Raw genomic sequence first — 22,361 nt, 5'->3', positions numbered from 1 at the left:
CCCTCTAGGAAAATATTTTAAAATTAGGTTGCTTAAAAGTGCATCTAGAATCTCTTTTATTGTGAACTTATCTGTCAAAACCTTACAGCTAACACACGAAATCAGGAAAGATAATTAATAAAACAGTTCTAACAATAAATCCTCCTAAATATGTGTCACCGGACTCTCCCATATACCACCAGTTGGGAACTATTACTGTAGATAAATGATTTGAAAGTACCTAATAAAGAACGGTAAAGAGATCTCTCTGTTAGCTGATCTTATTATTGCTACTATTTTTTTTTTTATAATATATATTAGTTAAAAATGTTAAGTGGTTTATGAACAAACTATTTAATAAGTATTAATGAGGTAATAGCAAGCTGAATAAACAGAGGGAAACACATATATTTTTCCGACACACAGAGAATATGTCAGCACCAATAAACACATACCTCAATATTGAAGTAATACATAAAGCTTAAAAAATACTTAACCTTTTTTAATGATTAATAAATTAATTTTAAATGCTATAACTATTGTAAAATTTTAAATAGAGACTCTACTATACTACTCTACTTTCCACTATACAAGCAATAATTGGATATAAAGACTATTTAAAGTTCGATTTTATATTCAAGTATTAAAAAATTTAATTAAATCTGTACTGTTACAACACATGAAGGGTCAGTGGTCCAGTGCTACGCAAGGGAATACTGTTACTAGACAATGGTTGTGTAAGGAGATGATTTGGTCAGAATCACACTCAACTGCCAGATTTTTACCCAATTAATGGTATCCGCTTTATGAGGCTTAGTGAACCCCGGAGACCTCCAGAACCCACAGGGCTGAATCAATGGTTAGAGTGAAACAGATAACAATTATCTGCCACATCCGGATTCGAACCCGGAATCTTGGAGTTAGTAATTCATTGTCTTACCAATGAGCAACCCATTCCCTGTTTAAGTATAAGTCAATATATTTTTTTTTTTTTAAAAAAAGAAGAATTAATTATAACTAATGAAGCAAAATAAACTTACCCAGCCTGTTTGCACTCCTTCTTTTGACCCGGAGACATATCGTTCTTGAACGGATGCACTACAAATAAAAAAAAATAACAATTAATATATTATTTCCAGACCTATATAAACTAAAATATTCATTAGCTATTATTTTAATTTTATATATATATCCAATTCTTTACCACATTCGATTTTTTTTTTTAAATTCATTAACATGGTGATTAACAATCAGTCCAGTGATCATTTTTTTATCCAACTGGTCAATTTAGTATTGTTTTCATGTGCTGTAAATGGATAACACACTAAGTTTTCTAAAATGTAAGAAAGTTTCAAAAACAGAAGTTAGAAGACCTCTTTCACTATTTGTTTAAATAATACTTGATAGTAATTTGATCAACAGTAACAGTAAATTTATTTAATTACTAGTTATAAATCTTCAAATTGTAAGAGATACAGGTACCTTCTTGATCAACTAGTAGTTAGAAATAGTGAACATTAAACAAAAACCTCAAATAAGTATGTTACTAATGAAATAATGTTTATATATTTATTTTTAAAAAAAGAAGAAATAATATAATATAGCTCTAAACTAAATTGATATAGTGATATATAATCTTGTGGACTTTCATTGTGTTATGAAATATGAATTAAAATGAACTTGAAATTTATTAATTTGAACAGACATGAAGTGGTACAAAGTATAAAAAATAGCAAAGTAACATACAAATTAGATGACAGTTAAAAAGCATAAGTCTGAAAAAGTCAAACCTGTTTAAAAAATAAATTAACTATAAAATTGATTTCTAAGAAAACAAAAGTGTTTGTCCCCATGCCCTTATGGGATCTCTTATTGATATAAGAGGATAAAGGAACTATGAAGAAAGGAATCTTTTGATCATAGGATTACATCTCAAGATGAATATGAAATAGAAAATTTTTGGATTTTAAAAAAACTAAAAATCAGTATCTAGTAATGAGGCCCCCTAGTTTCAGATAACAAACCTTATTTTTAATGTGGATTGTAAGAGTCATTGAAGGAAAAATTGGTGTAAGTCATTCTGTTCTCATCAAAGTTATTTATCATAAAAAAAAATTTAATGAATTCCTAATTTAATTTACTTCAAATGCTTTTAAATGTTTGTATGCAATTGTAACTGACTAATTTTGGCATAAAAACAGTTAATTCTTATTACAATCTTCATAGAAGTTGCTCTAAGGTTAAAAATATCTCTAAATTCCAGGTTTGACTTACATCACTTATACACACAGCATCTCATGTGGCAATAGAAAAAATAAAATGAGAAGGTCCTTAGGTATTATTAAAATTAAGTAAGACATTGTCATAGTTCAGTAGGTACTCATACTAGTGCGCTATTTTTTTATGATCAGTTTTTTATCAATGATTTAAGTATTACTTTGAATCCTGTAGATAAATACAGACTTTCCTAAAATCATTTAATCCTTATAATTGATGGAAAAATTGTTTCCATGTATCAACAACTTACCTTTTTACTTCAAAGTTTTAAAGAAACAATCTAAACTTAATTTTACCAGTGAATCCGTACTAAACATTTTAAGGGAAGCACCGAAGACAGCGCCCCTGGCGGTGACGCACGGGGGCTGGGCAATAGCGAAGGCACTGGCACAGCTGCTCATGTCCATTGGAATGTTCAGTAAGCAATGGAGGGAGTAGCCATTTCGGAGTGATCTCAGACGTTCGAAATCATGAACCGTACCCACTAGTTCTATTTATAGATTTATACTGTGTTTTGTGTCTTCAGTGTTTTCATATTCTATAAAGTGTCGCCAGACCATAAAAAATCGGTGAAGCTCACCATTGACGGCGGAAAGCAAGTGAGTCAGTGTTGTTCATCTTTAAGGCGTGGCCCACTTTGTATAAATAGTCCATACTAGGACTATTTATACAAAGTGCTCTCTCAGTTTGATAACTATGGCAGCTACACGAAAAAAATTAGTTATTGTGGGAGACGGTGCTTGTGGTAAAACTTGTTTGCTCATAGTATTCAGCAAGGATCAGTTCCCTGAAGTCTACGTACCGACCGTGTTTGAAAACTATGTAGCAGATATTGAAGTTGATAACAAACAAGTAGAATTGGCTTTGTGGGATACCGCTGGCCAAGAAGACTATGACCGATTAAGGCCACTTTCCTATCCCGATACTGATGTTATTTTAATGAGTTTTTCCATCGACTCTCCAGATTCATTGGAAAACATACCTGAAAAATGGACTCCAGAAGTCAAACACTTTTGTCCTAGTGTTCCCATAATTCTAGTTGGTAATAAGAAGGACTTGAGGAATGACCCTAACACCATTAAGGAACTGGCCAAGATGAAACAAGAGCCAGTAAAACCCGAAGAAGGCCGAGCCATGGCAGACAAAATTAATGCCTATGATTATTTGGAGTGCTCGGCCAAAACTAAAGAAGGGGTCAGACAAGTATTTGAAACTGCCACAAGAGCTGCTCTCATTAATAAAAAGCCTAAGATGCATCGCAAAATATGTAGACTTTTATAGACTTCGAAGCTCAGTGAGCAGTATACTAAAAGTGAAGTATTATTTACAAACAAGAATCAATTCTTCTATGCTGTTAACTTGTATTTATGTATAAAATTCTATCTTAACATCGAAGTGTTTACATAAGATAAGGATCATGTTAATATGGTTTCTTGCATGCAACTTGATACTTGAAATTTCTTAAATGCTAAAACTAGAACATTTCACAACTTCTCAGACTTTGCTAGCTTCTATCTACGCTTTTGATCTGTAGTGAGTGCTGTGGGGAATTGAGAGAAACTCTAAACTTTAAAAGATTTATACATGAATATTGCATAATTATGATGTTTGTAATTGATGTGAGTTCAATTACATGGAAATCGTATCTACATTGTAATTTCTGAAAAGAGGTTCTTTCTACTTTCTTATTTCAATTTTCTGTTTTTGTTTTATTTGAAAACAGATAATTGTTTCATTTACTTTTCAAATTCATGTATAACTGTTTTTATTGACGTTTGTTTTAACAAGATCCAATCTCTAATACTATTTTATTTTTTTATCTAAATAAATATGTAATCTTTATAGTAACTTAAAGTAAGTTTTTTTAAATGTGTATTATAAATGCAAAGCTTACATTTAGAATATATTGTAATTTATGCGATTTCATGGTATAAGTTGTAATTTAAGTACTTGTACTTCAGAAATTTAATCGCACAAGAATACTGTCTGTTTACATATTTTTTATGTTTATGTATTGATATATATATTTTAACTAAATGAATAAAATGCAATAAATCTGTTATCTATCGAATTTTGATTTATCGATTCCTCTACTTCATACTTTAATTAAATTATATACCGAAATCAATTTTGTCTAAATCATATCTGAATTTAAAAAATATTTGTTTTACATATTTATTAAGATGTTCTTGTTGACATTCTAGAATAACAAAAAAAAAGTTGAGACTAGTCTTTTCTAATATTTTCTGATATCTGGACCTTATCATTGATTATTAATACATTTGACTTTTAAATATCGAATTGAAATATTAATAGTAATTAAAATTACACTTATTACTTAATAGAGTTTCAGGTAATTAATGATAAGGATATCATATCTTTAGCATTCATTTTAAAGCTTAAATTATTGCCTAAAAGAATATCTGTATTTAACTTTAATAATAGTAGTACAACTGTTAATATCATATTCATTTACTGCAAAATTAGCTTATTTAATAAAGTTTTCATTTTAAAGCTTAAATTATCATCTGAAGATAAAACATAAAATTAATTATGAAAATTAACTACGCCTTGATGTTTATTCCTCACTATTTCCCATCATATTAGTCATTGAACATCCTACTAATAACATGACTAATAATTTTGACCTTTCACTTTTCCTTGGAACCAGCAATTTTTTTTTATTCAACTTTTAAAGATATAAATAAAAATTATATTATTTTTATTAATAAAAATATTTTGTATTTTGGAATCTATGGCATATTTATTTTAATGATATCAGAAAAATAAAATTGAACCTTTGGATTAGACAATTTTTAGACTTTGGAAAGAATGTCTCAGTTTTTCAAATCTACGAATTAATTTTAGTTTGTAAATTGATGGATATCTTCCACATTGAATTGATTTGATTCAAAGAACACTTGTGATGTAACTGTTTGGAAAAAAATCTTTCAGCTCCTGATAATGTAGTACCAAGACTTTCATTAAAAAAAAAAAAAAAAAATAATGGCTGGTTTTGAGATTCTACACCTCATACATGTCTTATTTCATGATAATATCAAATCATAAACCAAATTTGGCTCATCTTATAACTATTTAAATATGAACTTGATCCCCTTTATTTTAACACAATATCTTTTAAAGTAAATTAAACTAATCCAACTCATTTAAATGAACTTTGACTAAAAAAAATTATTAGTTCCATTTAGCAATTATCCATATGCAAGAAATGAAAAATAAAAAGTCTAAGTACCTCCAGAACACCTTTACAATCTGCTGGATCCTTCTTCGAATCCATTGTTTACAGAGTTGGCCAGGAATCATTACTTGAGTTATTTAATTACATGTTTTAGTTCCACTATAATTACAATAAGATAACCATTAAATTGTCTAAAATATCAAAACTTTGTCGATTTGTAGAACAATTACAATTACTGTATTTGTCTAAAGTAATTGCAATTAATCAATACAATTACTATAATTGTTATTAAGATTTTTATAAAAAAGCACAATCCTAAAATTTTATATTTATTTTCGGCAACTCCGAAAACATTGTATTATAATTACTTGGAATTACATAACAATATAATTGGCAATTGCAATTAATTTGGCACAGCTTCTAGTTGAGGTCTCACAATTACAATTACAGTAATTCATCTATTTTTGGGAGGCAAATATTTAATGCCATTTTATTTATCATCTTACCTAGCCTGTTAGGCAACACATGCCTGCGTCACAACCCATTACTGCGATCAAAACAATTTTCATTATTTTTTCTATAGTTGTGCACAGTTTGCTTTTCTATGAATTGTACTCTTCTGCCTGTCCGGCAGCCTTACTGGTACAGCTTCTTGTTTCCTACCTAGGAAGAAGTGAGTGGAGTCAACAGCTTCCTTCAACCCATACACAAAGGTCTAACAATAATCTTTCTAATCGCAAAAAATTGCTTCATGTTCCTGATTAGAATTATGATATTCTGGGGTGTATATAATTATTATTTTTATCTGTCATTTTAATCAAGATTCTACGATATACCTAACGAACAAGATTATATTGTCATGTCTTACAAACGATATCACAACATTCTTAAACAGATTATGGTCATAACAAATAACACTGATTTACTAAGAGATCTGGAGTAAAATTTTATTAAACTTGGATTAGAAAACCGGTGCTGATGTGTATTTACCTCTCTCATACCCGACATTTCAGCTATTATATTATATTATTATACAAACCCAATAAGATGATAACCAATCACCTCTATAGAGGTCGACAGCGAGTAAGCACCACAATGCGCCCTCTGCACACTAAGAGTCCTACCACTTACCTTGCCCTTCAGGGAATGAAAGGATAATAGTCTTACAATATAAATATTTGTATTTTTAAATTTTATTTGTTTCAGAGTAAAATAATATGAGGGTAAGAAAAAACTATGATTAAAAATAAAAAATAAATTATTGATTATTTTCTAGGGAGTTTATTATTTATGCATGAAATTCAAATATCAAAAAATTCTAAAAGCCTTATCACACCACAGAAATGAAATTTTTGAAAAAAGCTCTCGGTAGAACCGGATTCGACCAAATGAGAAATATAAACATTAGAGAAAAAACAGGGCAAGAACTGCTTATAGAAAATGTATGTAGAAAAGGATTGGTGTGGTTCGGCCATGTGCAAAGAATGTCAATGGACTCTCAAAAAAGTATTTGGAAGGCAGAGACTGAGGGAAAACGACCACGAGGATGACTGAGAAATAAGTGAGAGGACCTCATATCGGACCTGACATCTGAGGAATCACTCTTCACTGCCAACTCTCAAGAAGTTAGCAACAGATAGAGAAGTATTTAAGAAATGAATCCAGGTTGTCCCAACACTGTAATTTAAGTGGATTGGTTAAAGAAGAACAAGAAGGATTATGATGCGAAAAATTACTTCCTATAGAATATTATGTAAAATACTCTTTATTTCACAACATTTTTGGCATTTTCCCCATTTTCAGGAAATATAATTCGATATGGTCAATTCTATCTATTTCTTAGAAATCTTTTCATCATGGTTACCAATTTCTCACTGGTCTTAGGTGAGACTATTTAAATTGGTAATGATAGAATCAATCATAAGGAATTATATTATGTATAACATATAAGGAATTATATATTATGACCATAAGGAATTATATAATGTGACCATAAGGCATATAATACCTGAAGATAGGGAAAGCATCCCAAAATGTTGTTGTCAAGTAAAGAATGTTTTAAGTAATATTCTATAGGAAGTAATTTTTCACCTCATCGTCCAAATGCATAAAATAAAACTTTGCAGGAGAAACTTTGATTTAATTTAAGCAAATTTGATTCCAGGGTTTCTTGTACATTACGAAAAATTAGTCCATAAGTGTTAAGATGATCTTGCCTTGGCAGAATGTAATTGTTAATCACTATACACATTTATTATGAAGATCAAATAATGAGGTATTTAGTAAGATTTTATACTTCATTATTAACAATTTTTTGGAGGAATCCAAAAAATTTCAGATGTCCTATTTTATCAACATGATTAGCTGAGGATTGTATTATCTTGAATTATCTGCACTTCCTTAATGAATAAGGTTCACTTCAATGTATCTCCCATGGGAATATGGGATGTTGATCGTGGTTTACATTTAAATGGAATGTGATTCTTTCAAGTAAAAACATTTTAATTGAAAATATATATTTTTAAATTTGTGCAAAGGGATGAAAATGTCTGTAAAGTCCTTAGTAGTATTCTAGTATTCTATAAAATTAAACATTTAATAATTTTAATTAAAAAAGATTAGGTGGCTTGTAAAGAAACTACTCTACGATAGCATCGATTAAAGTTATATACTAGATGGTCTTGGGATAATCTTCTTTTCAGAAACTTGGATTAGTGAAAAAAAAAATAATTTAGGGCTTCTTCTGATCATATTAAAAATTATCTCTCATTTATTTTTACAGTAATTCAATCTAAACTATTCCATCAATTCACTTCCTACAGCTATAGGTAGTAAAGTAATGGTAGTTTTGGAGAGGAACACACAACTTTTAATTATTTAAATGAAGATTCATGTTATTTTAATCACTTAATGCAAGACTAATATAATTGTGTCTTTAAATATTTTTTTTAAAGGTTTAGTACCTTTTAAATAATCAATATCTTTTCATTTAGCCATGTTTCTTATTGAATCATTTAGGCTTTTAAATTAGCTTCATTATTAATTTAATACATTTTATGAAATTTTGTATTTTCTTTTTCTACGCAGTGAGGTAAAAAAGTGTTTTTGAGAAAAATTATTGCTGGCAATGAATGCTTAATGGAAATTTGAATAAAAAAGTTCCTATTAACAAGAGTTTATGCTAAGAAACCTAATAAAAAACATTAAATTAAAAACAAAAGAGTACATATTAATAACCATTAGCAACTTATAGAAAAGAAGAAAGTATTTTTATTGAGCAAATAATAGCAAAATTATAATTTACAATGATTCATGTTTACATAAATCATTGTAAATCATAATTTTTGATGTTAACATAAATCAAATGGCTTGATAGCTTGCCATCAACGATTGCAGTACTTGAACTATAAATTATTTTTCAACTGATCCCGATACTTCATTTTAAACACATTTTTATTGGAATGCATAAATTTAAGCTTTTGACTGTTGTGATACTTAAATCTCTTACTTTATTCATAAACAATTTTAGTAGTAAAATTAACTGCCACCTCAACGTCTCATTACCTCAAATAATTTCCAAAAGAAACTGCAGGAAAAAACCTTCTCTAAGTCTACATATGGAATTATACTCTAGAACTCACCCGAGAAATAAAGTAAGTAGTAAAAATAAAGTATATACACCACTAAAATACTCATGAACTAATCATAAATTCTCAATGGACCATCTAATCATGTTTAAATAAAAAAATGAAAGATGAAATAAACAATTCAATCAAAATTTTGTTGTTTTTTTTTGTCTCATTCACCTGTTCTAAATTTATCAACTTTAATAAGCCTCGGACACCAAATATGGTAAAGGTATTTATAGATTAACTTCATAAGGAATAAGCCTAAATAAATAATTATAAACCAGAGGAAGATGAACTTTTTTTTTTTACTCAAGTTAATCTGAAAAAAATCAAATGCATAGCTGTTCTGTAATTTTTTATATTTTAAATTTCAGTTAATGCTATGTTTTGAGAGATTACTCTGATTAAGGAATCCATAAATTTAAAATCCTGCGATTTAGAGAATTTTATTTATGAGAATAAAGAAATAATAAAACACCACACGAAAGTGAAAATCCCGGTTTTTAAACTAAAAAAATACTCAATTGTTTATATTTACAGCTCTGTAAGCTTTTTCTCTCCCTTTAAATAACCTAGTATCATTATTCTACTGCATATAAACTACCATAATCTTAGTATTTAGTTTGTATTTGGTCGGATTTTTAAAAATTTTACTTTTGAGTTGACTACATTGAGATCAAGTATGAATTATATTCAAGACAAAGTATAAAAGGAATCACATGAACACTGGTCAGTCTTTTAGTAAACAACTTTTTTTTGTAAGTATGTTTACGTACTTAAAACTTTTCAAGTACACCTATAACCAGTAAATAAAAATATTTTTTAGGATGAATGTAATTGGGAAGATTCCACAGACCAGTAAATAAATAATCAGTCAACCTTTCACCACTTTAGGGACAATTAAAAAATAAAATGCCAGATTACATATATATATAAATAATATTTGCTTTATGTCACTTGTTGATTTTTTGCTCTTTTATATTAAAAATATTTTTCCTAGTAACATTTTCTTGTGCAGACAAGTATATTAGCAAAACTGTACTCTCACAATATCTGATTTTAAAGAACAGTTTTTAAATGTAATATAGGAATTACTGATCAAGTATATATTAATATTGTTATTTATCTATTTAATAAAGGAGGTAAGAAAGAAAAAAAATCCTGATCAAGACATTGAATAAAGAATATAAAATAATGTCTTAAGTAGCAAGAAAGACACTAAATACTATAGTTAAATTAGGAAACAACTATGTTGGTAAGGGTATGCAATTCAGACTATTAGCCTTATCTTTGAAACAAGAAGAAAATTTTTAGAGTTAAATTTCCACCCGCAATTGAATATATAAATTCATTCAATTCCCACAAAAATTATATTGGTCGTATTTGGAATGATGGTACTAACTAATGTGGAAACAATAAGCATGTTTGATCAAAGTTTACTTGAAAAAAAAAAAGGCCTGGGATATAATAGTTTTAAACAAACCATTGTGTCAAAATAGACTTTATGGGGAAAAAAATATATAAAGAAACTGAAATAAGCAAAAATAATTTTTACTCAGTGGCTATGACCCTTAAATCTTAAGCCTGGATTCAAGAGTTGCTATGGCAGCAAAATTCATTTTCTATTATATCAGCCATGGATTGATTTGGGTTCATGAGACCTCACTAGTTCACCCAGCCTAACAAAATGGTACAAGAAGAACCTGGCAGTTGAATGTAGATGCAATAATCATCTATAACTGCTGGTCAAGAAACAGGAAGTCCTTACCAATTACTAAACCTAAGCGGGTAGTGGTACTACTTTTTTCATCACTATATAGGTTTTCTAAACATCGATTATTCATTTTTTATTATCATACTAAGCACTTACTGTTCATTTCTATATTATTATCTATATATTTCAATGATTATTGGCATCCAATACAAAGAAAGTTATGAACAATATTATCTATGCTGTGAAGTATAAATGGTGCAGAATATTTTCACAGATGGATCATTGTTCATTGTTTATTTGCACTTTAGCTGAACTAATAAAAAGTCTATGTATTTTTTTTTTGTATCAATTCTTTTTTTTATTTAAAAGGAGGAGAGTTTTTAAAATTAATTTAATAATTATTTATTAATCTACCTTAGGGTCAACAATTTTTTAAATAATTAAATTGAATAAAAAATAATTAATATAGTTTTGAATATTTACATGTTGTTAGAAAATACAGTGATTTACTTTCAAAAACTTTTCATCCTTATCTTTACTAACAGTAAGAAAATAAATTAAAAATAAAAATTATTATAGCTAAAAAAAAAATGAAGGTACCATGAATTTTGTTCAATAGTTTTAACATGCCGTCATTCCTAAAAGTTTGAAAACCGCTGCGCTAGGAAAAACTCAAACATTAGATATTCTAAACATTAATTTATCTTGAAACACATTTTCTAATCATTTTATCATCCTGTAGGATCAAATTAAAAAAAAATTCTGTTTAAATTACAAAATACATGGGCATCAGTCACAAGCTCACACACATATTCATAGAAAGGAGAATGATATACATTATAGGAATAATGACTGCTTTGAAGCATATTGGATTTTTGTATTGATCATTTACCTAGTATATGCAAAGAATAATAAAAAAAATATAACTCCTAATATAACAGTTATGAAAAAAACTGTAAGGTGAAAATTTCCATGTTCACAATTATAATGGAAAATTATCACTTCAATAAACAGGATGGTATCAAAGTGTACAAAGAGAAGTATAATGTGATGAATATATACTCATATAAATATTTTTTAATTTATGAGAGACCCCAAGTTCATATTTTAAACATCTATGAACTATAAAATTATTTCATAGAAAAATAAAAAAATGAACTTAATAAACTTTGTTTTTATTATTCAAATCCATGCCATCTATGTATGGTGAATATTCTATTTAAAATGTCATATTATAAGTTATAATTTGATTTTAGAAAGTTAACTTTAACATTTTATGAAAAATAAACAGAGGGAAAAAAATTAATTTAAAACAAGAATTTTTAAAGATACATAATCATCAAAAGATATTTTATCCCACTCTCAAGTGAAATTAAAGGGCAAGTTACAATATGGGCCATTACTTCTCTCCAGGTTTCTAAAGTAAGAGAATTAATTCATTCTGCACAGTAAAAATAGTTGCTACATTTAATTATTGGAATTGAGTTAACTATAATTGAGGGAGGAGTGAAATCCACTCTAAACCTGTTAGTGAAACTAAACTACCCAGCATTGCATAATACTTACTATTGGACCATTTTATCATGCAAATGATGAGATAAATGATCAACCAACCGGACACTTGGTATCTTATATTGTAACTGAGAAACAATGTTTGAAAGCCATCATTACGTTCTCTTATATACCTTAAAGTGAATTCAAAACTTGATATATATTAGCATTAATTAAAGTATATGATATATAACTTAATTGAATATATAATATATAATATTAGATTGAAAATTAATATATAATTTTATTTGGTAGAACTATATTAACTATATTTCAATTATATATATCTATATATATTCATATCTTATAAACAATATTCAGCTAGATAAATTAAAAAAAACAAAACAAGGGGAACCAATTTCATTTACCCCAAAGAGGTATTTTGGGAGGATATCGCTTCCTCCAATAAATTGTAGCAACATCCCTGTGGGTGATTTCCCAACAAAGGGCAACTTTTAAGTTAAAGTTTAAATGTACCGAATTTTAGTAATTTGTTTTTCAAAGAGATGGCAGAACTTAGTATGCAAACGTACTTTTCGTCTCATTTATAGACAGAATCATAAATTTTCGATCTGTAAACGAATTTGTTGTCCATAACCCCACTAAATTTATGCTAAATTATTATTTTGTGATTAAAAAAAAATCTCTCTTGATATCAGTAAATAAAAAATTAAAAAATCTGGTTATAGACACCCAACTACAAGTAAATAAAACACGCCTGCGCAAACAGATTCATTTTCGGTCGCATAGGATGATCATAAACAATATAATAATAGTATAACAATTACAACTGTAAGATTAGTGGTTGCTACCTAGACCACGGGAAGCGGGAGCATAACTCCCACTCTTCTTGCCATCTCTTAGGGCTCCAACTTTTATCTACTTGATCTAAGTATTACCACACATTTCTGATGCGTTTTCCATTTTCACAAATACGAAAGTGGAATAGCAATTTAGAAATAACTATATAAATTTAAAGAATACCGAATCTTTAAAATTTACTTTACAGGTATATTTTTGCTTTAGGTAAATTCTCATTTCCTAGCTAAAATGCTTCACTGCTAAGTTCAGAATAATTTACCATTTTAATTATTACAATATTTTTCTTTTTTAAAGCGAAAAAAAAACGAAAATTGTAAATAAGTATTCTTTGAAAAATTCCTCATTCTGAATAATTAATTAATTGATTTTTTTTTTTGTGTTTCTACTACTTTTTATTTATTGATAGATATTACAATCTGCCACACAGTTGTAGGCAATAGGCAATAGTGATGAATGATCTCATACATACTAAAATAAAATAAAATAAATAAATGAATAAAAACAAAAGCTCTTAAAATATATACAAACAGAAAAATAAACAAAATGAACATAATCAAACTATCTGTATGAAAAAAAAAATAACATAATGATAAAATAATATAGTCTATAGTCACATTTACACTCTAATATACAATATTTACACAATCGACTTGAGGATCCCTGAGCCCACTCTATCCCACACATGTGAGGGTTAGAGCAGACTCAAAAGATCCAAGGGCATCCCTCTCGCCGCATCAATGGTAAAATTATTAATTAAAATGACTAAAAGCATATTAAATATATATAAATATGTACATTAAAATATATTTTTTATTGTTTATAAGAGTATTAAGGGATACTCTTCGGAGATTATTGAAAGATATGGTTAATTGTCAAATTGTAATTACAACCACTGGCATGTGAGAGGCATTTGTTTTGAGATAATGTAAGAATGAGTGAGCCTCGTGTGTCCTATTCAGTCAGCCTAGTTAGTAGGACCTCTTTTGTACGACATTTTCGGCTAGAGGTACGTCAGGGCTTGATCTCCTTTTTTATATTTTTTGTTTACTTCTTGTGCTTTTATTCCAAATAGATTGGCAACAATCAACGAACAACGGTAATCTAAGACAGGTTCTGTCGCGAACTGAATATGTTATGATCAAAATACATTTCAGATATAAATATAACGTCGATATACTTGGAGAAATCTTACAATTGATCATACAAACTCAGCTTCGTCGGGATAATTCTCTACAATTCCAATTTCATGATGTAAAGCTGCGGCAAGGGCAAAAGAAAAGAAGGCTAGATAGGAAAGTGCAGTAAGACGTGGCTTGCAATATGTATGCCGGCTCCATTAGCCGCCAGCGGGTTCTTCCACTCTCCTCACGTCACCTCTCCCGATAATCAATGTATTTTAATCCATATTTCACCAATCATGTTTTATGGCACACACGATTCTATTCTTAAAATAGTTTTATTTTCATAATAAACTATTTCACAAAAAGAAGCTGTGGTTCTTATTATTAACAAGTTAATCTCTACAAACCCCAAATTAGAAAACATTACTCGCAACACCATATGAAAATATATCCTATATTCGAATTCCCGATGCCTGAACTATTTCAAAGCGCTCTTTTATGACGTCACGTATTATCCGAAAATAAAATATGATACACCCACTTTCCCAGGATATTTTTCCCTACTACGCTAGGTTTATGGGCGTTTCTTATATACCCATTTCTGTGAACACCCATCAATTTGACTGCTGACCGAAAATATGCATTTTCTTTAAAAATTAATTTATACAAATTAAGTCTGAATTGAACAATATTAGGCTCCACGTTTAAAAATTATTAATAAGTAATAAGACGTTTTAAACAATTATCACGGAAATGATAACTATAAGTCTACTTCCTATCAGATTCGCTATGGCCTGAAACATACTGACCTTCCTCAGAAAAATCTTAATTAATAATTTTGTCCAATATCTTATTATATATCCTGGATTTATTCCTGGTTGGTAGAAAACGGGAATTTATCAAAATAGTATTAAAAAAAAAACTGTGCCCAAATTTAATTATTCCATTATAATGCTTACAATAAGCGGAGACTATCTACAATAATTGAAACTTTTGCACTGTCTTTGAAAAACGTTCTTATACTATCATTGTAGCAATCATACTAAATCATTAAAATCATCTCTCGTTTCTGCCCTGATAAGCATAAAGGATTTCGTTGAAGAGAGAAATAAAAAATAACAATCAGACCATACAGTTCGCTTTAGTTTACATTAACAAGGCGCGATAAAGATTACGACATTTTAGTGGAGACTTTTATTTCACTCGTATATTTATTATTGGAGGTATGCTTTTACGAACGAAGCAAACACATAAGGATTTTTATGAAATCAGTTAGTCTGCCAGTTTGACAAATAAACGAATTTTAAAAATTAGGAAGCTTTGGAAAAAATAATAATGTGTATAAGTTCTTTGGATTAAATGATTAAAATTGATGTCAATTTTTTTTTTTTTTTGGTTTTTGATTTCGTATAATTTGTCCCATTAACCTAGTGTCAAGGTTACCAACTATAAATTTTCGTTAATAATATTTACAACCTTTTTTAGAGTGGCTATTTAGACTTGGTTTTGTTTCCATTACTCGTATCTTTATTATTGGAGGTATGCTTTTACGAGCGAAGCAAACACATAAGGATTTTTATGATATCAGTTACTTTTTTTTTGGCTATTTGATTTCAAATAATTTGGAAAATTTTTTAAAAATTAGGAAGCTTTAGAAAAATAATAGTGTGTGTAACTTCTTTGGATTAAATTATTAAAATTGATGTTTTTTTTGTTTGGTTATTTGATTTCGAATAATTTGGAAAAAAAAATTAAACATTAGGAAGCTTTGGAAAAAATAATAGTGTGTATAAGTTCTTTGGATTATATGATTAAAATTGATGTTTTGTTTTTTTTGTTATTTGATTTCGAATAGTTTGGAAAAAATTAGGAAGCTATGGAAAAATAATAGTGTGTATAAGTTCTTTGGATTTAATGAATAAAATTGATGTTTTTTTGTTATTTGATTTCGAATAATTTGTACTATTAACCTAGAGTCAATGATATCAACAAAAAATGCTATTTAGAGTGGCTATTTAAACTTGGTTTTGTTTCCATTATACAGTCCATATGATGTACTCTGACCTAAATTGATACAGTCACAGTTTAAATATGCTATCTTAACAAAATTAAAATTAGTTAAGATAACTTTTTTTAACCGACTAATGTATGATTTTGCCATTCTAGGAGGATAAGAACAAGAAAAATTGTGTACTTAAAACAGGTATGTAAGAGTTATAATCTTCGAACTCGATAAACAGAAGTGAAACAGAACTTTCCTATTCAAACCCCGCATACAAGGAAATAAAGCAAACCTTTTCAGAATTTTCACTATATGTCCTACTTACTGTTTACGAGCTACTTCAGCCATTTAATTTTCTCAGGGCCAAACATCATATCAAAATTTGTTAATTTACCTCTGTTATAGGCTAGAGAGGAGTGGAGGTTGATCTAGTAAGTAAAATAACAAACAATATGTGAGGTACAAAAGATAAGGAAAACAATAATTAAATAAAAAAAAGGAAACATTGAAAACAGAAAAATATATGGCTATAAATGAAAAAATAAATAAATAAATAAAAATATAGTTAACTTCAAAACAAAAGCCACTTTGTGTAAATTTCAAATATATAAAGATGATTAAATAATAATATATACAATATGTCTAATAGAAAAAACAATCTATAAAAATTTCTTTTAGCAGGAATGAAGAAACATAAAAAGTATACATAAAACAAAACAAAAAAAAAGATAAGCTGTTATAAATTATAGATAATCAAAATAATTTGTAATTAACAAAATAGGAAAAAAAATTACAAAACAACTGAAAATTTCTTGATGAACCAAAACTAAATTGAAACATTTTGAAAAACTGTGGAATATTAAACTAATTGGGAGGTGAAACATTGGTCAAACAATGTGGTCGCACCTAATTACAACTTATATTATAATTGCATACTGAGTAATTAAATAACAGAATAAATACATAAAAAAAGTAGTTACAATATTTAAAAACTATACACGCTAATGTTCAATATTTATATTATTATAATATTTGTTCAGTTCGGAAAAGCAAAAGGTGGTTTAACTGAAAATTTTAAACATGGGAACGGTTGACGCATGGGGTATGGTAGACGTAATGTAGTTCCAATCAGAAGCAGCTCGGGTAAAAATGGTTTGTTCAATGCGGTAGTTCAGTGAGGTGGATTTCAGATAGACGGGACCTGGTAGTACGGAATGGGACTGAAAATTTGAAATGCAGGTTTTGTAAGACATAGGAGGGGTTCTGAGTTTTAATCGCTTAGAATAGGAAGGAACTTCGAAAATACTGGCAACCCTAGGAATGATAAAACCACTTCGACTCATAATACTGGGTTATAGCGTATCTCTGGTGATCGTATTGAAGAATTCATAAAAACTGTCCTACAAGTGCCTATAAGGCCACATTCTTAAAAATTTGTCGTTAACTCATATTTTTGCATCTTATTTTCCTTATTATTGGATTGGTGCTTTTTTAACATAATTTCAGTAACTTCTATTTTCGAAAAACACAAAATGCACTTTACAGATCCGAAATCGGACCATCCGTTCAGGAGTAAATAGAAAAGTAAATTTTGATGCGTCCCATGAAGCGGTACATTTAGCCTTAAGTTTAGCTTCGGGAGTAATATGGGAAAAAGAAGGAGAGGTTGGGATTAAAGAAGGAATGACTAAGGGCCGATAGTGGATTCAGGGTTGAGGAGTGGGAAGTGCAGGAAACAGAGGGATTGTTGAGAACATCGGCGGAAATGGAGAGCGATACTATACCTACGGACAGTTTGTGAAGAATATCCCCCATTTTACTTTGGAGTTAGGAGCGCCGGACGGAAATAGTAGTAATGAAGAAATTAGGCACGCCTTATGGACTGCTCGGAGTTGTAAAAAGATGGCGTAATATTTCGGGAGACGTGTGCGCCTGCACCTTCGCCTTATCGCATCTCTTTGTCTCATACGCTCCTTCAGTCAACCAGGGGGTCGGGAGATGGATTGTCAACACAGGAGCATAACGGTTAAGGATCGTCAGAGTAAAGGGAAGTTGTTGGGATTTCCTCCATGGAATCGTTGCAATTCAAGGAATAAATGGGTCACCACAGGATAGAGTCTAGATTAGGGTTTCGGAAGAGGGCTGAAAATAAATCAATATTATAAACAAAAATGAAACTGCTAAGCAACAAAATTATGTTGAAGTAGTACAACATAAGTATGTGAAAGGTAGAAATATAACTCCCTAAGCAGAATAAATATATAAAGAAGCACTTAAGAAGAAAACAATATGAAGTAAAAAACTATCGGGTAAATATACAGAAAAAAATTAAATAAGATAATATCTGATAAATATATATATAAAAAAAATATAAATAAAATTAAACGGCATTGAGGGGATAAACTTAAAAATATAGTATGAGAAAAATAAAAACGTAAGTCTCCAAGTAGATTAAAAAAATTAACGTCTATTATTACAGAAAAAAATATACAAGTAGAAAACTAAGTGATAAATTGAAATAATAACATATAACGGGAGAAATAAGATATACTCTATGATTTAATGAGATAGTGATACGCTGGGCAATAAACTAAAAATATTATAAATATATTTAAAATAATACAAATCTTCAAGTAGAACAGAAATACAAAATAATAAGCAATGGGACAAATAATGAAATAAATGCTAACTATGTATAAAAATGGAAATAAAGTGCAAGAGATGTAAAATAAAAGAACCTATTTGTTTTTAACATATAAAATACGGTCTTGGAAGGATTGTCCGAGGTAGAAATTCAGAGAATTAGGTTTTCTACTCCAGAGATTGAAAATCCCCAGGGAAAAGTCTCATGATATGCATATAAGCTTTCCAATCTTAATAAAGACAACGGTTAATTCAGATAGTTCATTATTCAGAAAAATCAAGAATAAATACAAGCACTGGATTATTAAATGGACTGTAAATTATACCAACCCTTAAGTAGGAATGAGAAAAATAGAAAAAAAAAACAACAGTCAGGTCCTGAGATGCGATAACGTGCTCAATACCTTTAATTCTACCAGATCAAAGATTCTTGCTATACAGGCACAAGGTCAAACTTTTAAATCCTAAAATTTAAACATTTAAGTTTAATAAAAGTGAATAGTGCATCGAAAAAATTGTGATCTCACATAAATTTTAAGTTTAGGTCTCGAGAATAAAAAAACAGGAAAAAAACTGATTCCCTATACTACATTCCCTATGCTAGGAACGTAAAAATTCATTATCTCCTACTTCTAAGAATTGAGGTGTTATGGTTGATCGTAGACGGAAATATTGATTGATGATCGGGAGTACGGTCAGCAAAGATACACAAATAAACAAAACTTATTTATTTCTGCCGACGTTTCAACCTAAAGTTCATGCCTTCATCAGAGTTGAAAAACAAAGCGAAATAACACCCTTAATTCAGAGAAACATAAAATAATAAGAAACAATATTTCCAAATTAATTAATAGTTATATAAACAAGGATATAAGAATAACGGTTGCTAGTAGGCTGAAAAGAATAAAAAGTATATTTGTGGACAATTTTTACCCCAAAAAATTAATTTATAAAATTTGGGATATAAACCTTAAAAATTCCAAATATAGGATGGAAAATAAAATAGCAAATAATAAAGCAATTAATAAGAAATATTATGGATTCAACTACATAAAAGGTTTATCAGAAGATTTCCAGAGGTCATTTAAAGATTATGATGTGATGAATATTCATTATGTTATAGACCTAACAATAAAAATAAAAAATATTATAGCTTTTTGAAGGATAAAAATGAAATAAAAAGTCAATCGGGATTAATATATACAATTCCGTGATTAAATTGTCCAGCTATCTATTTAGGTGAAACAAAACAATTGTTGGGGGATAGAATATATCAACACAGAAATTATTCAAGAAATAAGGAAAAGGATCCCAATAAAACAGAATTAGTGCAGCATGCAACTAAAAACCAACACCATAATTTTACATAAAGAAAACAATATGTTTAAAAGAAAATTACTTGAGTCAATTTATAAATCAGAGAATATAAATTATGTAGTTAATTTTAAAACAGATACTAGGAGTTTAAACCAACATTATGCAGAGATTTTAAGTAAAATAAATTTATGAAAAATATTTTGTCTCTATTTGCAATTAATTTTAATATGGATTTTAATAATTGGAATAAATACAGATTAAGACCAAAATGTAATTTGAGTTAAATTAATAACGAGCCTGACCTAGTGTAGATTAATCGAAAATTAAAAATTAAAAAAATTAGTGGTTTTGAAAGACAAAATAGGTAACTAAACATAAGCTTAGGTAAGCTTATTATTAATTAATATGATTCTTTATTAACTAACTTTTTCATAGGGTGATTTTGACTTATAATTGATGACCTGGGCAGAATAGCCTGCAAAAAATTTTCAAATTTTGATGAGAGGTGAGAATTTATATTTGAAGGTATATTGTATTATTAGTAATAATGTTGTGGATATAATTGTTACAAATGAATGTATAATAAGCTGTTAAATGTTTAGATTGACCTTGAGGATGGTCGAATTGGCCGTTGGACTATTGATATAATAAAGAGTGTTGAGACTGAACAAGGATACCATTCTCAAGAAATAAAAAAAAAAAATATACTTAAAATATTTCTAAGTTTATTTGTTATCATTATATTTTTTGTTTCTATGAATTAAGGTTGTTATTTCATTTTATTTTTCAACCCTCATGAAGGCCTGAAATTTAGATTGAAACGTCGTCGAAAATAAATAAGTTTTGTTTATTAGTATATCTTTGCTTACCTCACCCCCGACCATCTTTTCCTCATATCTAAGAATTATTTGTTTTACTAAAATACTGGACCATTCCACTGCATAACTAGAATACTGTACACAGTAACTAATTTCAAGGAACTTTGGTAGGTTTGTTATGTAGATAATCTTTTGTGGTTTTCTATTGACTATTTTCAAAAATATTAAGAAAAGAAAATTACTGTATAACTTATCTCATTATCTCTTCTCACAATACATCTCTCCAAATCAAGTTCGGTACTTGTAATAGTTTATTTAACTAATATAAAATCATACGTTTAAGCATACTTTTTATGTGTTTGTCACGAAAAATCTTACTTTTTTTAAAGCATTTTTTCCTTCAAAACTGGCACCCTGCTCCACGATTTGAGGATCCAACTATTTTTTTATCTTCTCTAATTAAATACAATGTGAAACGGACGCCCCATCAGGAGGCACTTTCTAAAGCACTGCATAGATGTAATTAATACATTTCTAATCAGTGCTTCACCTAAAATAAACTGCTTCACTGCACCTAAAATTCAATGTTTTACTAAATAAAATTTTTAAAAACCCGAGGACGACCAAATACGTATTCAGCGTTATGATTCCAATACGAAGGATAACCAACTTTCAATATATAAAAATAATTTTCGATTTACAGTACCTGGTGTATGTGGGAGATGACCTCAGTGTGCGTATGGTCTTCGAGTGACTTGCCGTTGACCTCAAGGATCTCGTCTCCCACTTCGAGGTCAGCCCTGTCTGCTGGAGAACCTGCAATAGTAGAAAGGAAATTATTAAATATACGTAAATATATATAAACACATGTGGCCAAGAGAACAGGGCTCAAAAAGGTACCCTAGAAAGTGGAATCGAAAGATTTGAAAGAAAAGTCCTCTATATAATTACAAGAGCGATCTGGGATCAGAGCCTTAGAGATGGTTGGGCCATATGGCTCGGAGCAATCCATCAGCAGGTCTTTACAGAACCAATGCCAATGGCAAGAGAACACGTGGGAGGTCCAAAACCAAAAAGAATCAATAAAGATACGCAGATTTCACTCCCTAAAATCCCACTAATAAACAGTCATAATTTCGAGCTGTAAAAATTCATACCTCCTTATTGTTAGTGGAATAGTACCTTCTCCACTGCTGAGGAATACCTTCATTATGGATTTTTAAAAAATGTTAAAATGAAGGAAAAGCTTCTGGATGAACAGTTTTTATTTTATTTTATTTTTTATAGAG

At 29.0% G+C, this 22,361-nt stretch overlaps 2 protein-coding genes across 2 annotated transcripts in view; one reads left to right on the top strand and one right to left on the bottom strand.

Moving 5' to 3' along the window:
• Positions 1–22,361, bottom strand: part of LOC106692150 (protein PALS1) — a gene marked incomplete at its 3' end in the record, with an annotated part of 447,466 nt that overhangs the window by 397,347 nt on the left and 27,758 nt on the right. Inside the window, 2 exon segments of the mRNA XM_067045121.1 lie at positions 1,020–1,077; positions 21,779–21,888. Coding sequence (XP_066901222.1) covers positions 1,020–1,077; positions 21,779–21,888 — 168 coding nt within the window.
• LOC106682992 (ras-like GTP-binding protein Rho1) lies at positions 2,650–4,327 on the top strand. Its single transcript, XM_014424188.3, has one exon. The coding sequence runs from the start codon at positions 2,953–2,955 to the stop codon at positions 3,535–3,537; it is 585 nt and encodes a 194-aa protein (XP_014279674.1). The 5' UTR covers positions 2,650–2,952; the 3' UTR covers positions 3,538–4,327.

Source organism: Halyomorpha halys, unplaced genomic scaffold, assembly GCF_000696795.3.
Source record: "Halyomorpha halys isolate HHAL.00 unplaced genomic scaffold, Hhal_1.1 Scaffold456.1, whole genome shotgun sequence".
Classification (NCBI taxonomy): Eukaryota; Metazoa; Arthropoda; class Insecta; order Hemiptera; family Pentatomidae; genus Halyomorpha; species Halyomorpha halys.
This window is presented reverse-complemented; position numbering and strand designations above follow the sequence as displayed.

Excerpts from the sequence above, each read along its gene's own strand:
- LOC106682992 (XM_014424188.3), top strand. The coding sequence starts at position 2,953 with ATGGCAGCTACACGAAAAAAATTAGTTATTGTGGGAGACGGTGCTTGT.